The 16,361-nt window shown below is 48.4% G+C and overlaps 1 protein-coding gene across 1 annotated transcript in view; it reads left to right on the plus strand.

Annotated features, from left to right (window-relative positions):
* The window catches only part of LOC308163878 (cohesin subunit SA-1-like), a gene marked incomplete at both ends in the record, with an annotated part of 47,765 nt that overhangs the window by 22,099 nt on the left and 9,305 nt on the right, over positions 1-16,361 (plus strand). Inside the window, 21 exons of the mRNA XM_080538058.1 lie at positions 10-214; positions 428-579; positions 837-1,034; positions 1,595-1,693; positions 2,556-2,635; positions 2,810-2,917; positions 3,350-3,413; positions 5,085-5,162; positions 5,732-5,824; positions 6,567-6,767; positions 7,159-7,223; positions 7,507-7,594; positions 7,692-7,772; positions 10,459-10,551; positions 10,987-11,155; positions 11,795-11,961; positions 12,476-12,577; positions 12,783-12,916; positions 13,416-13,535; positions 14,055-14,231; positions 14,870-14,954. Coding sequence (XP_080394184.1) covers positions 10-214; positions 428-579; positions 837-1,034; positions 1,595-1,693; positions 2,556-2,635; positions 2,810-2,917; positions 3,350-3,413; positions 5,085-5,162; positions 5,732-5,824; positions 6,567-6,767; positions 7,159-7,223; positions 7,507-7,594; positions 7,692-7,772; positions 10,459-10,551; positions 10,987-11,155; positions 11,795-11,961; positions 12,476-12,577; positions 12,783-12,916; positions 13,416-13,535; positions 14,055-14,231; positions 14,870-14,954 — 2,559 coding nt within the window. The remainder of the gene's footprint in view (positions 1-9; positions 215-427; positions 580-836; positions 1,035-1,594; positions 1,694-2,555; positions 2,636-2,809; positions 2,918-3,349; positions 3,414-5,084; positions 5,163-5,731; positions 5,825-6,566; positions 6,768-7,158; positions 7,224-7,506; positions 7,595-7,691; positions 7,773-10,458; positions 10,552-10,986; positions 11,156-11,794; positions 11,962-12,475; positions 12,578-12,782; positions 12,917-13,415; positions 13,536-14,054; positions 14,232-14,869; positions 14,955-16,361) is intronic.

A 16,361-nucleotide genomic window follows, 5' to 3' on the forward strand; every position in this document is an offset into this window, starting at 1 on the left:
TGCCGTCAGGACTCTGTGCCATACCCCCTGAGCTCCCCTGACCCCCAGTGGAGGACTTTCAGGGCCGGGCTGTGTGAGTTTGTGCGCGTGTTGGTGCGCTCCTGTCAGCACAGCCTGCTGTACGACGACTACCTCTTCTCCTCCCTGCTGGCTCTGCTCACGGGGCTGTCCGACTCGCAGGTCCGCGCCTTCAGGCACACCAGCACCCTCCTCGGTGAGATTCAGGAGCACACACATACACACACACACACTTTAATGAAGTGTGTTATACGAACACACGCACACACACACACACTTTAATGAAGTGTGTCATACGAACATACACACACTTTCACTCACCTTCTTTCGCCACACACATACACAGTAGCACATACAGTATATGCGGTGTGTGAGCATGGTTATGAGTATGTCACCCCTCACCCCCCAGCGATGAAGCTGATGACGGGGGTGGTGGAGGTGGCGGTGGTGGTCTCTACCCAGATGAAGACCAGCCAGCGCCGCTACGACGTCGAGCAGAGCAAGAGGGCCGAGGACAGGGCCTCGGAGAGGCTGGAGGAGCTACAGGCGACCATCAGAGAGGTACAATACGCCCACACACACACACACACACACACACACACAGACACACAGTCATAGGGAATCCCTTTTTAGGGACATTTGAGCTGAGTGTGAAAATCCATCTGTTCTGTTCTGTGCCTCCTCTTGCCAATTATGTAGGTAAAGGAAACACATTTTGTTAACGCCTCTTGACTTAACATGCCAAAATCTCAACGTGTGAGTATGCCTGTGCGTGCGTGTGTGTGTGTGTGTGTGTGTGTGTGTGTGTGTGTGTGTAGCTGCAGAAGCATATTGGGGAGCTGTCGGCGATAATGAACAGTACCTTCAAAGATGTGTTTGTGCACCGCTATCGGGACCGCATGCCAGAGATCCGAGCCGCGTGTATCGAGGAGATGGGAGTGTGGATGAGGGAGGACCCCGAGGACTTCCTCAACGACGGATATCTCGAATACCTCGGCTGGACCCTGCCTGACAAGGTTTCAACACACACACACACACACACACACACACACACACACACACACTGACAGCTAACCCTTTTTTCAAACAAAGGCTAGCTCATAAAGTTCATTATGGCTCGCCCCTCACACATAGACCTAGACCTAGTAAGGTTCATTTACACATCCACTGATGAAGAAGCCCAACTACTCTTCAGGGGGTCGATGATTGATGTTTATTTACAAATTTGAGCTTTTCAAAAAATGCCGGTTGAGAGAGGACGCTGGCGTTGCTTGTTCGCCGCTTCTCCGCCCCGAAATCTAGGTGTAATTGCAGAGTAGATTGTCCTACAAAGAAACTTAGATTTAGATTTAGTAATCTAAAAATGTATTAGACCCCTATACTTTCTTTTATTTATTTTTGGTTTCTTTCTATTATTACTACTCGATCTTTTCAGCGTCTTTGAGTGTCTAGAAAAGCGCTATATAAGTCTAATGTATTATTATTATTATTATTATTATTATTATTAGACTGTAGACCTATTTCTGATCGCGCGTGTGTGTGTGTGTGTGTGTGTGTGTGTGTGTGTGTCCTACAGCAAAGCTCAGTGCGTCTGCAGTGTGTGCTTGCCCTGCAGGGTCTCTACCAGGAGAAGGACTTCATTGGGCGCCTGGAGCTGTTCACCAACAAGTTCAAAGTATGTCTCGTTCAAAAGACCTTTATGTACACTTTCTTTCTGTGCTGTTCTCTTTCTCTGGGTCTCTCTCTTTTTCTCTCTCTCTCTCTCTCTCTCTCTCTCTCTCTCTCTGTCTCTCTCTCTCTGGGTCTCTCTCTCTCTCTTTGGGTGTCTCTCTCTCTCTGGGTCTCTCTCTCTCTCTTTGGGTGTCTCTCTTTCTCTGGGTCTCTCTCTCTTTCTCTCTGAATTTTCATTATTTTTCTCTGATTATTTATCAAGAATGGGTGACTAGCCCCGCGGTGGTGTAGCGGTCTAAGCACTGGCCACTAGTGCAAGCTGCCCACCGGGGACTGGGATCGTATCCCAGCTCGCCAGATCCGGATATGGCTGGGGCACACACGGGGAGCGGCATATTGGGCGGCCGCTCCCGAGGGCGGTATAGGAGTAGATCCGTCGCGCAACAGCGCCCCCGGGGTGCCGGAATAACAGGTGCTGGGCTCGAGGAGCCAGTCAGCTAGTCTGCCTGGCGGCCTCTTCTGGGACTGCCGGCCACGGGGTCGTGCGGCGGATCCTTCGCAATAGGCAGGGGATAATTGGATGCTAGGTTGGGTTCAATTGGCTACCAAATTGGGTGAAAAAGGGATAAAATCAAAAAAAATAAAAAAATTAAAAATAATAATGGGTGACTAGTAATCTCTTCATAAACAAATGAGAAATGGCTTCACATAAACCTTTTAAGCCCCATGTGTTGCCTGAGATAAGTTTGGGTTTACTCTTGGGCTTAGTGGAATTGCTCCTTCCCTTTGTGTGTGTGTGTGTGTGTGTGTGTGTGTGTGTGTGTGTGTGTGTGTGTGTGTGTGTGTGTGTGTGTGTGTGTGTGTAGAATAGGATGCTCAGCATGGTGCGCGACAAGGACCCAGACGTGGCGATGAAAACCATCCAGCTGCTGCTGCTCATCCAACAGTGAGTGTGTGCGCGCGTGTGTGTGTGTGTGCGCGTGCGCGCGCGTGTGTGCATGTGAACGTAAGCAAATATGTCCTGGTATGGGAATTTCTTGGTTGTTTGTTTGTGTGTATGTACAAGCATGGCTGCTGACCTGTTGTGTGTGTGTGTGTGTGTGTGTGTGTGTGTGTGTAGGGGGACAGAGGAGGGGCTGACAGATGAGGAGAGCAACAATGTGTGCCCTCTGGTGTTTGCTTGTCATCGAGGCCTGGCGTCAGCTGCTGGAACCTTCCTCTACCACAAGTACACCTCTCTGTATTCTCTACAACCCTCCTGTACCACAAGTACACCTCTCTGTATTCTCTACAACCCTCCTCTACCACAAGTACACCTCTCTGTATACTCTACAACCCTCCTCTACCACAAGTACACCTCTCTGTATTCTCTACAACCCTCCTCTACCACAAGTACACCTCTCTGTATTCTCTACAACCTTCCTTCAGTCATACCTCCATCCCTCTCTACTTGTTCTTAAATATATATACTTTTACTCTACCTCTACCATGCCACCATACTCTACCAAGTACATCATGATCACTCCATCCTTCAATTCTCTATCGATATCTCTTGTATCTGTTTGAATATCTCCAGTGTATTGGAATGTGTGTGTGTGTGTGTGTGCGTGTGTGTGTGTGTGTGTTTGTGTGTGTGTGTGCGCGTGTGTGCGTGTGTCAGGCTGTGCAGTCACGGGGCCAAAGACTTCCTCAACCTGCTGGTCTCCTTCTACATCCAGAGTGAGGTAAAGAAAGCACTCTGACCACACAAACACACTCTCTCCATCTCTCTCTCCGTCTCTCTCCATCTCTCTCTCTGTGTCTCTCTTCGTCTCTCTCTCCATCTCTCTCCATCTCTCTCTCTCTGTCTCTCCCTCCATCTCTCTCTCCGTCTCTCTCACTCCAGTTTGATTCAAACTAACTTTAGTGACATGAATAAAAGCAGCCAAAGCAACACAGTAAAACGAACATGAATGTACAGTATTGTACTAGATGTTAGATAGGTAGACAGTACTTAATAAGGTACTTCAATAGGTACTTCATTGATCCCTGAGAGGAAATTCAGGCATTACAGCAGCTCAGACCACAATGACAACAACAACAAAATAAAACAATTGAATTAATAGGCAAAAATAAAATAGATACAAATAAAAAATAAAGATAGACCAATAGACATTTGGAACCTTATATATATACAGACGGTAAGATTTCACCCAGACCGAGCCAATCGGAGGAGGAGTTGGTACAGTGTTATTGCTGCAGGCAGAAACAATCTCCTATAGATAATAGCTGTACTACTGTATGTGCACTTTGTTGTACTAGATGCTATATGTTCACAAGAACACTTTCTCTCTCTCTCTGTCTCTTCCTCTCTCTCTCTCTCTCTCTCTCTCTGTCTCGTCTCAGTTCCATGAGCAAGGTGCGTATCTGGTGGACAGTCTGTGGGACGTGGCAGAGGTGGAGCTTAGGGACTGGGAGACCATGACATCCCTGCTGCTGCAGGAACCGGGCCAGGGACAAGGTAGGCAGGGCTCCATGACCGTCACTCACAAACCACCTGGGGAGTAGAACCAAACCATGACCGTCACAAACCACCTGGGAAGTAGAACCAAAATGTGACTAGACTAATTCTGTCTCTCTCCCACCCTTCTCTCTCTCTCTCTCTCTCTACCTCTCTCTCTCTCTAATAATAATACCTTTTATTTGTATAGCACATTTCCTGCGTTGCAGCTCAAAGTGATTTAATCATTATATAATGATAATTGAATCATTTTGTCATTTAAAGGCAATTTTAAAAAGATAGGTTTTTAGTCTTGACTTGAAAATATTTGCTACCTCTCTCTCTCTCTACCTCTCTATATCTCCCTCTCTCTACCTCTCTTTCTCTACCTCTCTCTCTCTCTACCTCTCTATCTACCTCTCTACCTCTCTCTCTCTCTCTACCTCTCGCTCTACCTCTCTTTCTCTCTCTATCTCTCTCTCTGTACCTCTCTCTCCCTCTCTCCCTGTGTTAGGTCTGGAGGATGAGGAGGAGGTGGGTCTGATAGAGCTGATGATGTGTGCAGTCAGACAGGCATCTGAAGGACACCCACCTCCTGGGAGAGCTCAGGGCAAGAGGGTGAGAGAGGAGAACACTACTGTACTGTCTGAGGAGAGGAGGAGGACTAGTGTGTGTGTGTGTGTGTATGTGTGTGTGTGTGTGTGTGTGTGTGTGTGTGTTGCTTTTCATTCTGCTTGTGCACATCTTCATGCTTTCTTATATGTTTGTGTTAATGCAAGGAATGTTTTCTTGCTTTGTTTGCCTTTGAATATTTGTCTGTGTGTGTGTCTGTGTGTGTGTGTCTGTGTGTCTGTGTGTCTGTGTGTCTGTGTGTGTGTGTGTGTGTGTGTGTGTGCCCTCGATCCTGGGCAAGAAGGATAAGAAGACACAAGCTCAGGACAGAAGACGCATTTCCACTCACTTCATCCCCAAGCTGCCCCAGCTTCTGGCCAAGGTGGTGAACATTAACAACACATTATAGTGTCTATCAACTGTTAACTCTACATATATTGTGAGTTCTATACATACACATACACACACACACACAGCGGCTGTGGCGCAGGAGGTAGAACCCGGTTCGAACCCCGGCTGGCCACATGTCGAGGTGTCCATGGGCAAGACACCGAACCCCCAATTGAACTTCCAATGAGCGGGGCCGGCGCCTTGCATGGTAGCTTGCCGTCATCGGTGTGTGAATGTGTGTGTGAATGAGAGGCCATTGTAAAGCGCTTTGGAATAAGGAGCTATATAAGTCAGTCCATTACACACACACACACACACACACACGTACACATGTCAGCGCTCATGGTTTGAACTTACTCAGGGGTGCAAACCTGTCACCGTTTTTTTAGCCGTTTTTTAGCCGTTTTAGCCGTTTTTACCTCAAAATAGGTCAACGATTTTCATAAATGTTCTTTGTTTTCAGGCAAAAAACTATTTTGTCACCTTTTTGGGCCATCACCAGTTTGCATCCCTGTTACTATTTGATTTCAATATGTTTATCTCTTCCGCCCCCATACACAGTACTCAGCAGACACAGAGAAGGTGTCCAGCCTCCTCAAGGCCCCTCTGTACTTTGATCTGGACACCTACAGCAGCGCTGGCAGACTGGAGAAGGTAGGAGGAGGGAGATGAGTAGGGAGATGAGAGCGCTGCTTACACGCCCATAGCTATAATGTCATATTATTGCTCTCAGCACAAATATTGGAGAAAGAGGAGGCTGCAAAAGATTGAAATACTCCACTCCGTTCATCATATTCACCCTTCTTACCCCACCTTTTCTTCTTTTTTATCCTCCTTGTATTCATCCCTTCTTCGCCTTACACACACACACACACACACACCTTTATCCAAAGCTTACAACAAATCCATTTGTGTATGTAAGTGAAGTGAATCATCTATCCATCAGTCATGGCAGGAAAAGGTCATCTATGCTCAGGGCCCAGGGGCCATTGGCAGTCGTAGTGCTAGAAGAAGGAAGGTCTTTAAAATATATATATTAAATGTAAAATAAATATATATATATTAATAGTAGAGAAACTGTACAGGGGGGGTAGAGGGACAGTCAAGGTGTAGCCTGAAGAGATGGAGGTCTTCAGTCCACGGCGGAAGATAGGGAGTGACTCTGCAGTCCTGGTTCCACCAGCTTCACTCTCTCTTTTCCATCAGCGTTCACTCTCTCTCTCTCTCCCCCCCCCCCCCCTCTCTCTCTCTCTCCCCCTCTGTCTCTCTCCCCTTCTCTCTCTCCCCCTCCCTCCCTCTCTCTCTGTCTCTCCCCCTCTCTCTCCCTCTCCCTCTCTCTCTCTCCCCCTCTGCCTCTCTCTCCCCCTCTCTCTCTCTCTCTCTCTCTCTCTGTCAGTTTCTGGACCTGCTCCTGTCCCAGCTGTGTGGCATCGTGGAGAAGCACGTGGACTCTGGGGTGTTGGAGGCGTGTGCCCGTGTGGTGTGTGCCCTGTGTGCAGAGAGCTACACCGTCTCCTCCCGCGCCAAACTGGCGATCAGCCAGCTGCTGGACAGACTGATGGAGCGCTTCAGCTCCCATCTCAGCGACCTGCTGCGGGTACACACACACACTCACACACTCACACGCACACACACACACACACACTCGCACGCAATCACACACACACACTCACACTCTCACATTCGCACTCACACACACACATTCGCACACTCACACTCTCACATTCGCACTCACACACACACTCTCACACACACACACACACGCTCTCACACTCACACACACACTCGCATTCGCTCTGACACACACACACGCACACTCACGCACACTCACACACACACACTCGCACACACACGCTTGACTTGAGTCTCATTCAGTTCATCTCTCTAGTCTTTAACTTGAGCTGATGAGGCTTGTGTGCGCCCCAGGTGGAGATGTGAGAGAGCCTTTTGAGGTGTTGTGGGTAATGAGGTTTCCTGTGTGTGCCCAGGGCTTTGCTGAAGATGATGTGTACAGTGCTGCGGTCGCCCTGAAGAGGATCGCTGCCTTCAGCGGGTAAGAGAGTGTCGACTAGTGTGTGAAATGAAATACTACTGATGAAATGCCTTTAACACATACAGTATTTTGAATAGGAATGGCCAAGCAAAGGCCTTTAATCATTTTCAGAACAGGTGTTGTTTGATGTGATTTTCATAAAGTATTTTCTTTTTATTTACTTTTTGTTCTCTCCCATCTTTTTCTAATCATATTATTCTATGTGAGTTTGGATCGTGTGTGTGTGTGTGTGTGTGTGTGTGTGTGTGTGTGTTGGCCCTGATATGTGTGTTTCTGTTTTCAGTGCCAAGGACCTGACTGCGTTGAAGCTGTTTGAGCCCTGCTTTCAGTTGCTGAAGACCGGCGTGGAGTCTAGAGAATTCGACAAGGAGGTGTGTGTGTGTGTGTGTGTGTGTTTCCTCGCTTCTCTCCTGGCAGACACTGTATATAATACACACACACACACAACTTTATTCTATCTGGTTTCAGCTGATGGTCCCAGCCCTGAAGTGTGCATATTTCCACCTGGCCTGGGAGAAAGTGAGGGTGTCCAACTCTACACCAACCGAGGTGTGTGTGTGTGTGTTTGTGTGTGTGTGTGTGTGTGTGTGTGTGTGTGTGAGTGAGCGTGTGTCCATATCTGTGTGTGCCTGACTCCTCTGGCATTGCCTGTCTGCCGTATTTACCTATTTATTTACGTATTTACATACTGTAGTAATACCAAACTCTGTCCATCTAACCTATTAACACAGACGTAGCCACCCTGTACCTATGGTGGCGGTGGCTTAGTGGATAGCTAGTTGGACTGATGGTGATCTGAAGATCATGCGTTCAAATTAGTGTTGTTCCGATACCATTTTTTGATCCCGATACCGATACCGATACCTGACCGTGCAGTACTTGCCGATACCGAGTACCGATCCGATACCACGGCGTTTGAAAAAACAAAACAAAAAAACATGTTTTTTGAGCCTTCACCTCGATGTAAAATTATTGCTAACACTTAGTCTGGCACTGCTCAAAACCTTTGTAAAACAGGAAAAAATACCAACAGAGAGTGAATACTATAGAACTTTTTTTAATTGTCTACCTGGTATGGTGACAAGAAAATCAACCCCTTATAAAACCTGAAATGTGGCTCTCACAGATGCCAATCAGTGCAATATCCATTTAAGATATAAAACAGTCGTAGTAGTAGTGCAACAGCAAGTGAACATTTACAAACAAAATAACTTTAGTACTTAAAAAAAAAAAAAAAAAAAATAATATCGGATTTTTTTTTTTTAGTACTCGCCGATACCGATACCAGCATTTGTGTGCGTATCGGTGGCCATGCCGATACTAGTATCGGTATCGGAACAACACTAGTTCAAATCCCACCTGGGAACACCGATCTTGGGTATTAGTGTGCCCTTGAGTAAGGCACTTAGCCCTAAGTTACTCCAGGGAGACCTAAAGATAAAAAAGCATTTTTCCTAAATGATAAAAATGTAAATGTATTACATGGTGCTACTGTATTCACACACCAAAAGTGCACATATTTCACCACGGCACTGCCTGCCTGCCTGCCTGCTTAAGCCTCTCACCAGCTGTGAGGACAGCATGCAATTAACACAGCAATCTGTTCAAGAGCATCTGAGGCCACAGCGCCGCGGTCAGGCTTCTACAGTACACACACACACACACACAGATTTGGACACATACTCACACAGATATGGACACACATCACTCACACATACTCACACAGATATGGACACACATCACTCACACATACTCACACAGATATGGACACACATCACTCACATATATGGACACACGCTCACACGCTCACACACACACACACACACACACACAGATATGGACACACGTCACGCTCACACACACACACACACAGATATGGACACACGTCACGCTCACACACACACACAGATATGGACACACGCTCACACACACACACACACACACACACACACACACACAGATATGGACACACATCACTCACACATACTCACACAGATATGGACACACGATCACACACACACACTCACACACACACACACACACACACAGATGGACATACACGTCGAGTTATGGACATCATCACACACACACACACACATGCAGTCAGTTATGATGATGAGGCAAACTGACATGGCTGTTTAGCCAACATCGCAGAGCTCCAACATAAACAGACACAAATCCCCCCCCCTCCTTAATACTATGTCATTCAGAAACCTGCCACTCTCGTGTCTCATTCTGTCGCTCTCTTCCCCCTCTCTTCCCCCTCTCTTCCTCCTCTCTTCCCCCTCTCTTCCCCCTCTCTTCCCCTCTCTTCCCCCTATTTTCCCCCCTCTCTTCCCCCTCTCTTCCCCCTCTCTTCCCCCTCTCTTCCCCCTCTCTTCCCCCTCTCTTCCCCCTCTCTCCCCCTCTCTTCCTCCCTCTCTTCCCCCTCTCTTCCTCCCTCTCTCCCCCCTCTCTTCCCCCTCTCTTCCTCCCTCTCTTCCTCCTCTCTTCCCCCTCTCTTCCCCCTCTCTTCCCCCTCTCTTCCTCCCTCTCTTCCTCCCTCTCTTCCTCCTCTCTTCCCCCTCTCTCCCCCCTCTCTTCCCCCTCTCTCCCCCTCTCTTCCCCCTCTCTTCCCCTCTCTCCCCCCTCTCTTCCCCCTCTCTTCCCCCTCTCTCCCCCCCCCTCTCCCCCCTCTCTTCCCACCTCTCTTCCCCCCTCTCTTCCCCCTCTCTCCCCCCTCTCTTCCCCTCTCTCTTCCCCCTCTCTCTTCCCTCTCTCCCCCCTCTATTCCCCCTCTCTTCCCCCCTCTCTTCCCCCTCTCTCCCCCCTCTATTCCCCCTCTCTCCCCCCTCTCTTCCCCCTCTCTCCCCCCTCTCTTCCCCCTCTCTCCCCCCTCTCTTCCCCCCTCTCTTCCCCCCTCTCTTCCCCCCTCTCTTCCCCCCTCTCTTCCCCCCTCTCTTCCCCCTCTCTTCCCCCTCTCTCCCCCTCTCTCCCCCCTCTCTCCCCCCCTCTCTTCCCCCCTCTCTTCCCCCTCTCTCTTCCCTCTCTCCTCCCTCTATTCCCCCTCTCTTCCCCCTCTCTCTTCCCTCTCTCCCCCCTCTATTCCCCCTCTCTCCCCCCTCTCTTCCCCCCTCTCTTCCCCCTCTCTCTTCCCTCTCTCCCCCCTCTATTCCCCCTCTCTTCCCCCTCTCTCTTCCCCCCCTCTCTTTCCCCCTCTCTTCCCCCTCTCTTCCTCACACCCACACACTCCTAGGTGGAGCTCAAGCGTCTAAAGAAGGAATTCCACTCGTTCTGTGTGGTGTGTCAGAGCTGTCTGTCAGTGGGCCAGGCTGAGATCAGAGACCAGGTAAAATCAGAGACCAGGTGAGGTCAGAGACCAGGTGAGGTCAGAGACCAGGTGAGAGCAGGGGGGGGGAACAATCTGACAAGGATGACAACGACGGGCTGTTTTTGTAAGGCTGCTCCAAACTAGTTGGTAGAGCTGTCTGGTATGGTAGCAGTCGTCACCCAGTGTGGGTGTGTGGGGGGATGATGTGTGGAACTCGACTGTGTGTGCGCATGCGCGGGGGTAGTGGTGGTCTAGTGGATAGTGAGTTGGACTGGTGATCGGAAGGTTGTGAGTCCTGCCTGAAACACTAGTGGGCTCTTGAGTAAGGCACCATTCTCAGCCCATAGTGACTCCAGGGGGAATGTCCCTGTAATTGTAATTGTAAGTCGCTTTGGATTAGAAGCGTCTGCTAAATCCTAAATTCCAAATTCTAAATTCATATCATCTCCCCAGGCGTTTGTGCTGCTGTGTGACCTGTTGCTGCTGCTGGGTGTGGAGGCGATGAGGTCTCAGCCCGCCCTGAGCACGCTGGCCTACCCCCCCTCCGACTCCCTCCGCTCTGAGATGGCCGCCTTCCTCCTGGACTATGTCTTCACTGAGCCTGAGGATGACGAGCTGCTCGGTAGGGAACATTACGTTACATTACCAACATTCTCTCTCTGTCTCTCTCTCACCCATCCTTCCTGTCAATCTCTACTGTCTCTATTGCAGTAAAAAGAAAAATATGAGTGGGACTCCCCTTGAAAACGTAACAAATATATTATATACCGGTGTATATGTTACGGTACATGTGGGAATACGGTTTATGTCGGCATTTCCCGGGGACATGGCAGCATAAAACGTCGACTTGGTACATGCTGGCATGTCTAACCCTAACCCGAGCACCCGAGCACCTAACCCTAACCCTAGCACCCGAGCACCTAACCCTAACCCTAGCACCCTAACCCTAGCACCCGAGCACCTAACCCTAACCCTAGCACCTAACCCTAACTCTAGCACCCTAGCACCTAACCCTAACCCTAGTTTTCCCACATGTACCGTATTCCCACATGTAGTGAAGTGAAGTGAAACTTTATTTATATAGCGCCTTTCGTACACGGATGCAACTCAAAGCGCATTATATATATATACATCTCACATCTCATTCCTCTTTTTGTGCCCGCCCCCCTCTCTTTTTCTCTCTCCCTCTCTCTCTCTCTCTCTCTCTCTCTCTCTCTCTCTCTCTCTGGATAATGTCTTCTTTTGGCTCCTCTCTCGGAAGAAGCGGAGGAGTTGAACATATGTCGCCTCCAGCGGAGGAGAAACCAGGAGTTGAACATATGTCGCCTCCAGCGGAGGAGAAACCAGTTGACTGGCTTCTGTAAACTGGTCATCTATGGAGTCCTGGACCTCAACGCTGCCACGGACATTTTCAAATACTACAGCAAGGTGGAGAAGAGAGGGAGGGAGGGAGGGAGGGAGGGAGGGAGGAGAGGATGAGGGCAGAAGAGTGGAGAGGGTAGGGCCTGAGGGAGGAGGGGATGAGGCCCGAGGGGAGAGAGAAATGGGTCAGAGGGAACGATAGAAGAGAAGATGATGGGAGGGAGGCAGAGAGGGGGATGAAGTAGGGGAGAGAGGAAGGAGAAATGGGAAGAGAGTAAGAGGATGAAAGAGAGGATGATTAGAGTGAAGGAAGATGGAGAACTGGAGGAGAGAGAGGAGGAAGAGATCACCAAAAAAGGTAGCACTGGAAGGAAGAAGTGTGTGAGAAGGTGGAGGAGGGGTGAGAAGTTGTTCTTAGTATCAGTGAGGGGGCGGAATGAGTCAGAGGAGAGAGAGAGAGAGAGAGAGAGAGAGAGAGTGGGTGAGAAACGGATGGAAAGTTGAGAAAAGGATTGATTAAACACAGTGGTCAGAAGAATGAGAGGAGGATGACGACTCATTCTGTCACGTCTCTCTCCAGTTCTACAAAGACTTCGGTGACATCATCAAGGACACCTTGAGCAAAACCAGGCTCATCTGCCCCACGGAAAGCGCCAGCACTGTCTGTCTGAGTCTGCAGCAGGTGTGTGTGTGTATGTGTGTGTGTGTGTGTGCGCGTGTGTGCGTGTGTGTGCGCGTGTGTTTAAATAAACAATACCTCTGTATTACTGTGTGTAAGTGATGAGGGGTGGACTACTAATAGGGTGTGTGTGGTGTGTGGTGTGTGGTGTGGGGTGTGGTGTGTGTGGTGTGTGTGTGTGTGTGTGTGTGTGTGTGTGTTTCCTCAGCTGCTTGCTGCGCTGGCTCCAGAGGAGCGTGGTAGTGAGGAGTTAGGAGAGATCAGAGAGCTGGCCAAGAGACTGGCTATGAGCTTCGGCAATGACCTGCACTGTGTCCGCAAGCCACTGATTACCCTGCATATGTCAGTAACACACACACACACACACACACACACACACACACACCTTTGTCTCTCTCTCACTCTGTCTCTATCTGTCTCAGTCTCTCTCTCTCTCTTTGTGTCTCTATCTCTCTCCGTCCCTGTCTGTCGCTTTCTCTCTGTCTCTCTCTCTGCATCTTTCTCTCTCTGCCTCTCTCTCTCGCTCTCTCTCTCTCTCTTTGCCTCTTTCTCTGTCTCTCTCTCTGTCTATTTCTCTCTCTGTGTCTGTCTTTCTATCTCTCTCTTTCTCTGTATCTTTCTCTCTGCATCTTTCTCTCTCTGCCTCTTTCACTCTCTCTCTCTCTTTGCCTCTTTCTCTGTCTCTCTCTCTCTCTCTCTTTCTCTCTGCCTCTCTCTCTCTCTCTTTGCCTCTTTCTCTGTCTCTCTCTCTTTCTCTCTCTCTATTTCTAACCTATGCAACACGGTGCAGTTTGTGCCACGTCTGTGTAGAACCATGTTTGGGTTGTTGATGTGTTCTCAGGAACGGTATCCGGTTTGCGCTGCGCGACGCGGTGAAGGGGGAGGAGCCTCCGAACCTGCCCTTCCTGGAGATCCTCAGCGAGTTCAGCTTCAAACTCCTCCGTCAGGACCGCATTCAAGTGTGAGTCTTAATACACACACACACACACACACACCACAAACACACACACACACACACACACACCACACACAAACACCACACACAAACACACACACGCCACACACACACACACACACACCACTCACACACACACCGGCGTACATGAACACACGTCTTCATCCACACAAGCATCTATACATATGACTTGACGTATGACATATATGATAGTGTGTTTGTGCACACAGACACTCACACAAATATTCAAATAACCACCCAATCAATCATCCCCCCTTTGCCCTCACTAATACCTTCCACACCGGAACTCACACAATATGTAGTAAGTACACGTCACATTAATATATATAAATACTTTAGGTAGGTTGTTCTTACTCTTTTTCCTCCATCCATCCATCCATCCATTCGTCCCTCCTCTCTCTCTCTCTCTCTCTCTCTCTCTCTCTCTCTCTCTCTCTCTCTCTCTCTCTCTCTCTCTCTCTCTCTCTCTCTCTCTCTCTCTCTCTCTCTCTCTATCCTCTCCAGGTCACGTTTCCTGAGAGCTGAGGTTCCCTCTGCTGCCCCCTCCTGGCCGTCCCTGGGTATGTACCAGCGCTCTCTAGGCCCTGCTAAGTCCAGAGGAGAGGAGGAGAAGGAGAGCCCAGCACCGTCCCCCCGTAGCACCCCTGCATCTACGCACAAGAGGACCACACCCCGGGGTGGGTAACACACACACACACACACTCACACAGACATTTACACACACACACACACACACACACACACACACACACACACACTCACTCGTACTCACACTCACACTCACACACTCACTCACACTCATACACACACACTTTTAAATGTTTTGGTTTGTTCCAAAACATGACGAAAGTCAACGTAATATCACAGAAGTACATACTATTTGGGAAAAGTGTGTAGGCCAGGGTTTGTTTAAATGAGAGAGGGGCCTGATTAATTAAGGCTGGGGAGGTGGCTGCTAAGGATTTAGGAGGTTTAACCTTTTGACCTCTCTCTCTCCCCGAACATCCCCGAACGCGCAGTTAGAAGACGCCGATATTTGGCTCAAATGGTAAAGTAAGTAAAGTTAATCTATTGTTGGGCTTAAGTACTGAACAAAAACAGTAATAGACTATGTTGAGAGAAACACAAACACATTGTGTGTGTGTGTGTGTGTGTGTGTGTGTGTGTGTGTGTGTGTGCGTGTGTGTGTGTGTGTGTGTGTGTGTGTGTGTGTGTGTGTGCATGTGTGTGAGAGAGACAAAGAAGCCAGAAGAGCACGGCTTCTCCTGGTACAGTACAAGTGCTTGAGGTTTGAACGACCCTTATGTTATGTCTCCCAGGCTGTCCCTGATTGAGGAAGATGAGGATGAGGTAGAGGAAGAGCCTGAGATCGATGACTCTGACAGAGAGACCTCCATCACACTGGTAACTCCCCAGCCCACTCAGATCCAACCATGGACTTCAACAAGACAAATAACAACATCTATTCATACTAGTTAAACAAAAAAAGGAAAGTGCTCTGACCCCAAAACGTCTACACCCCACTATCTATTCCTGCGGTCTCTCACCTTTCTTGTTCTTTCCCTCTTTTGCTCCTCAGCCATCCACCCGTCGATCCACCACCAGTTAAATGATGCACTTTACTTTTTGTTGTTGTTGTTGTTTTTGTGTTTTTAATGTTAAATAAAATACAGGTGCCTTACTATTATTAAGTTAATGCAGTGTATCAGCATTGCTTATTTGGGAATGATTTAACACACGTGGTGGTTCAAATAGTGATGCTATGCTGGGATGTGTCTTTGTTCTTGGGATGAAACGTTCTCTCAGGAGATTTTCCTTGTTTGATTGTTTTTCCTTACTATTTCAGATTTATAAAACCATTACACCTTTCTGAGCATATTGACAGTGGTGGTGTCTTGAAAATGTGTTTGATGAAGGTCCAGATCATAAGACAAGGAGAGATAAGAGATTCACTTACTGCCAGATAAATAGGTGTGGGGGATATGTGCAAGATTAACACTTTTTGGTCAGCCTGAGTAGTGTAAAACTGGACTATGGGATTAATTTGGACGTGGCAACCCTAGTGTGTGTTCATGCATGCACATGAGATGCTATGGTCATGCTCACATCATCATCATCATCATCATGCCTACGTCAATCATTCTGAGGAAGCGAGATATTTCCTCATTGAACCGTTACAGATCTGAACTATGCAAGGTTGCAAGTATTGTTTGCTTTCATTGTACATTTGTGCCCAGCATGAGATCAGGGGGGTATTCATTCCATCAATGTCGCTATAGGAAAATCCTGGCATATTTTTTGATAAACCTTTTTTTGATTTTCCTTTAGCAACGTTGATGGAATACCCCCCGGGGCGGGGTAGTGTCATAATGACACTTTGTGAAGACAGCCCCCCAACCTTAATCCTCGGGGGTCACAAAACAAGTCCTCTTTTCTTATTGCTCTTTTCTAAACCAAAGATTTGCCATTTTGTATGAAGTGAAAACAGAAAAAAACACCTTTCCAACTGACACTTAAGGCTGACTCGTTCCCATAGCAACACAGCTCTTAAGTCAACCTTAGCCAGGGGGGGAAGGTGGCTAACTTTCTAGCCTCAAAATAAGTCTGTCTTAATTGTTATGCAACAGGCAGTCTTAATTAGACTGGTCGAACCTGAGAATAGACCGGTCTTAATGTATGTTTATGCAACTGGCCTCTAATGTGCGTCTTAGTACCAATCACAACTTTTCGCGCCACTACGCACTACTTTGTTGAGTCACGTGACAGGCCAACGACCGCGGTTCTCCCGCCACAGCGAGGCCACGCCTTGAG

This window comes from Nansenia antarctica, assembly GCF_963989245.1.
Source record: "Nansenia antarctica genome assembly, chromosome: 8".
Taxonomy (NCBI): Eukaryota; Metazoa; Chordata; class Actinopteri; order Argentiniformes; family Microstomatidae; genus Nansenia; species Nansenia antarctica.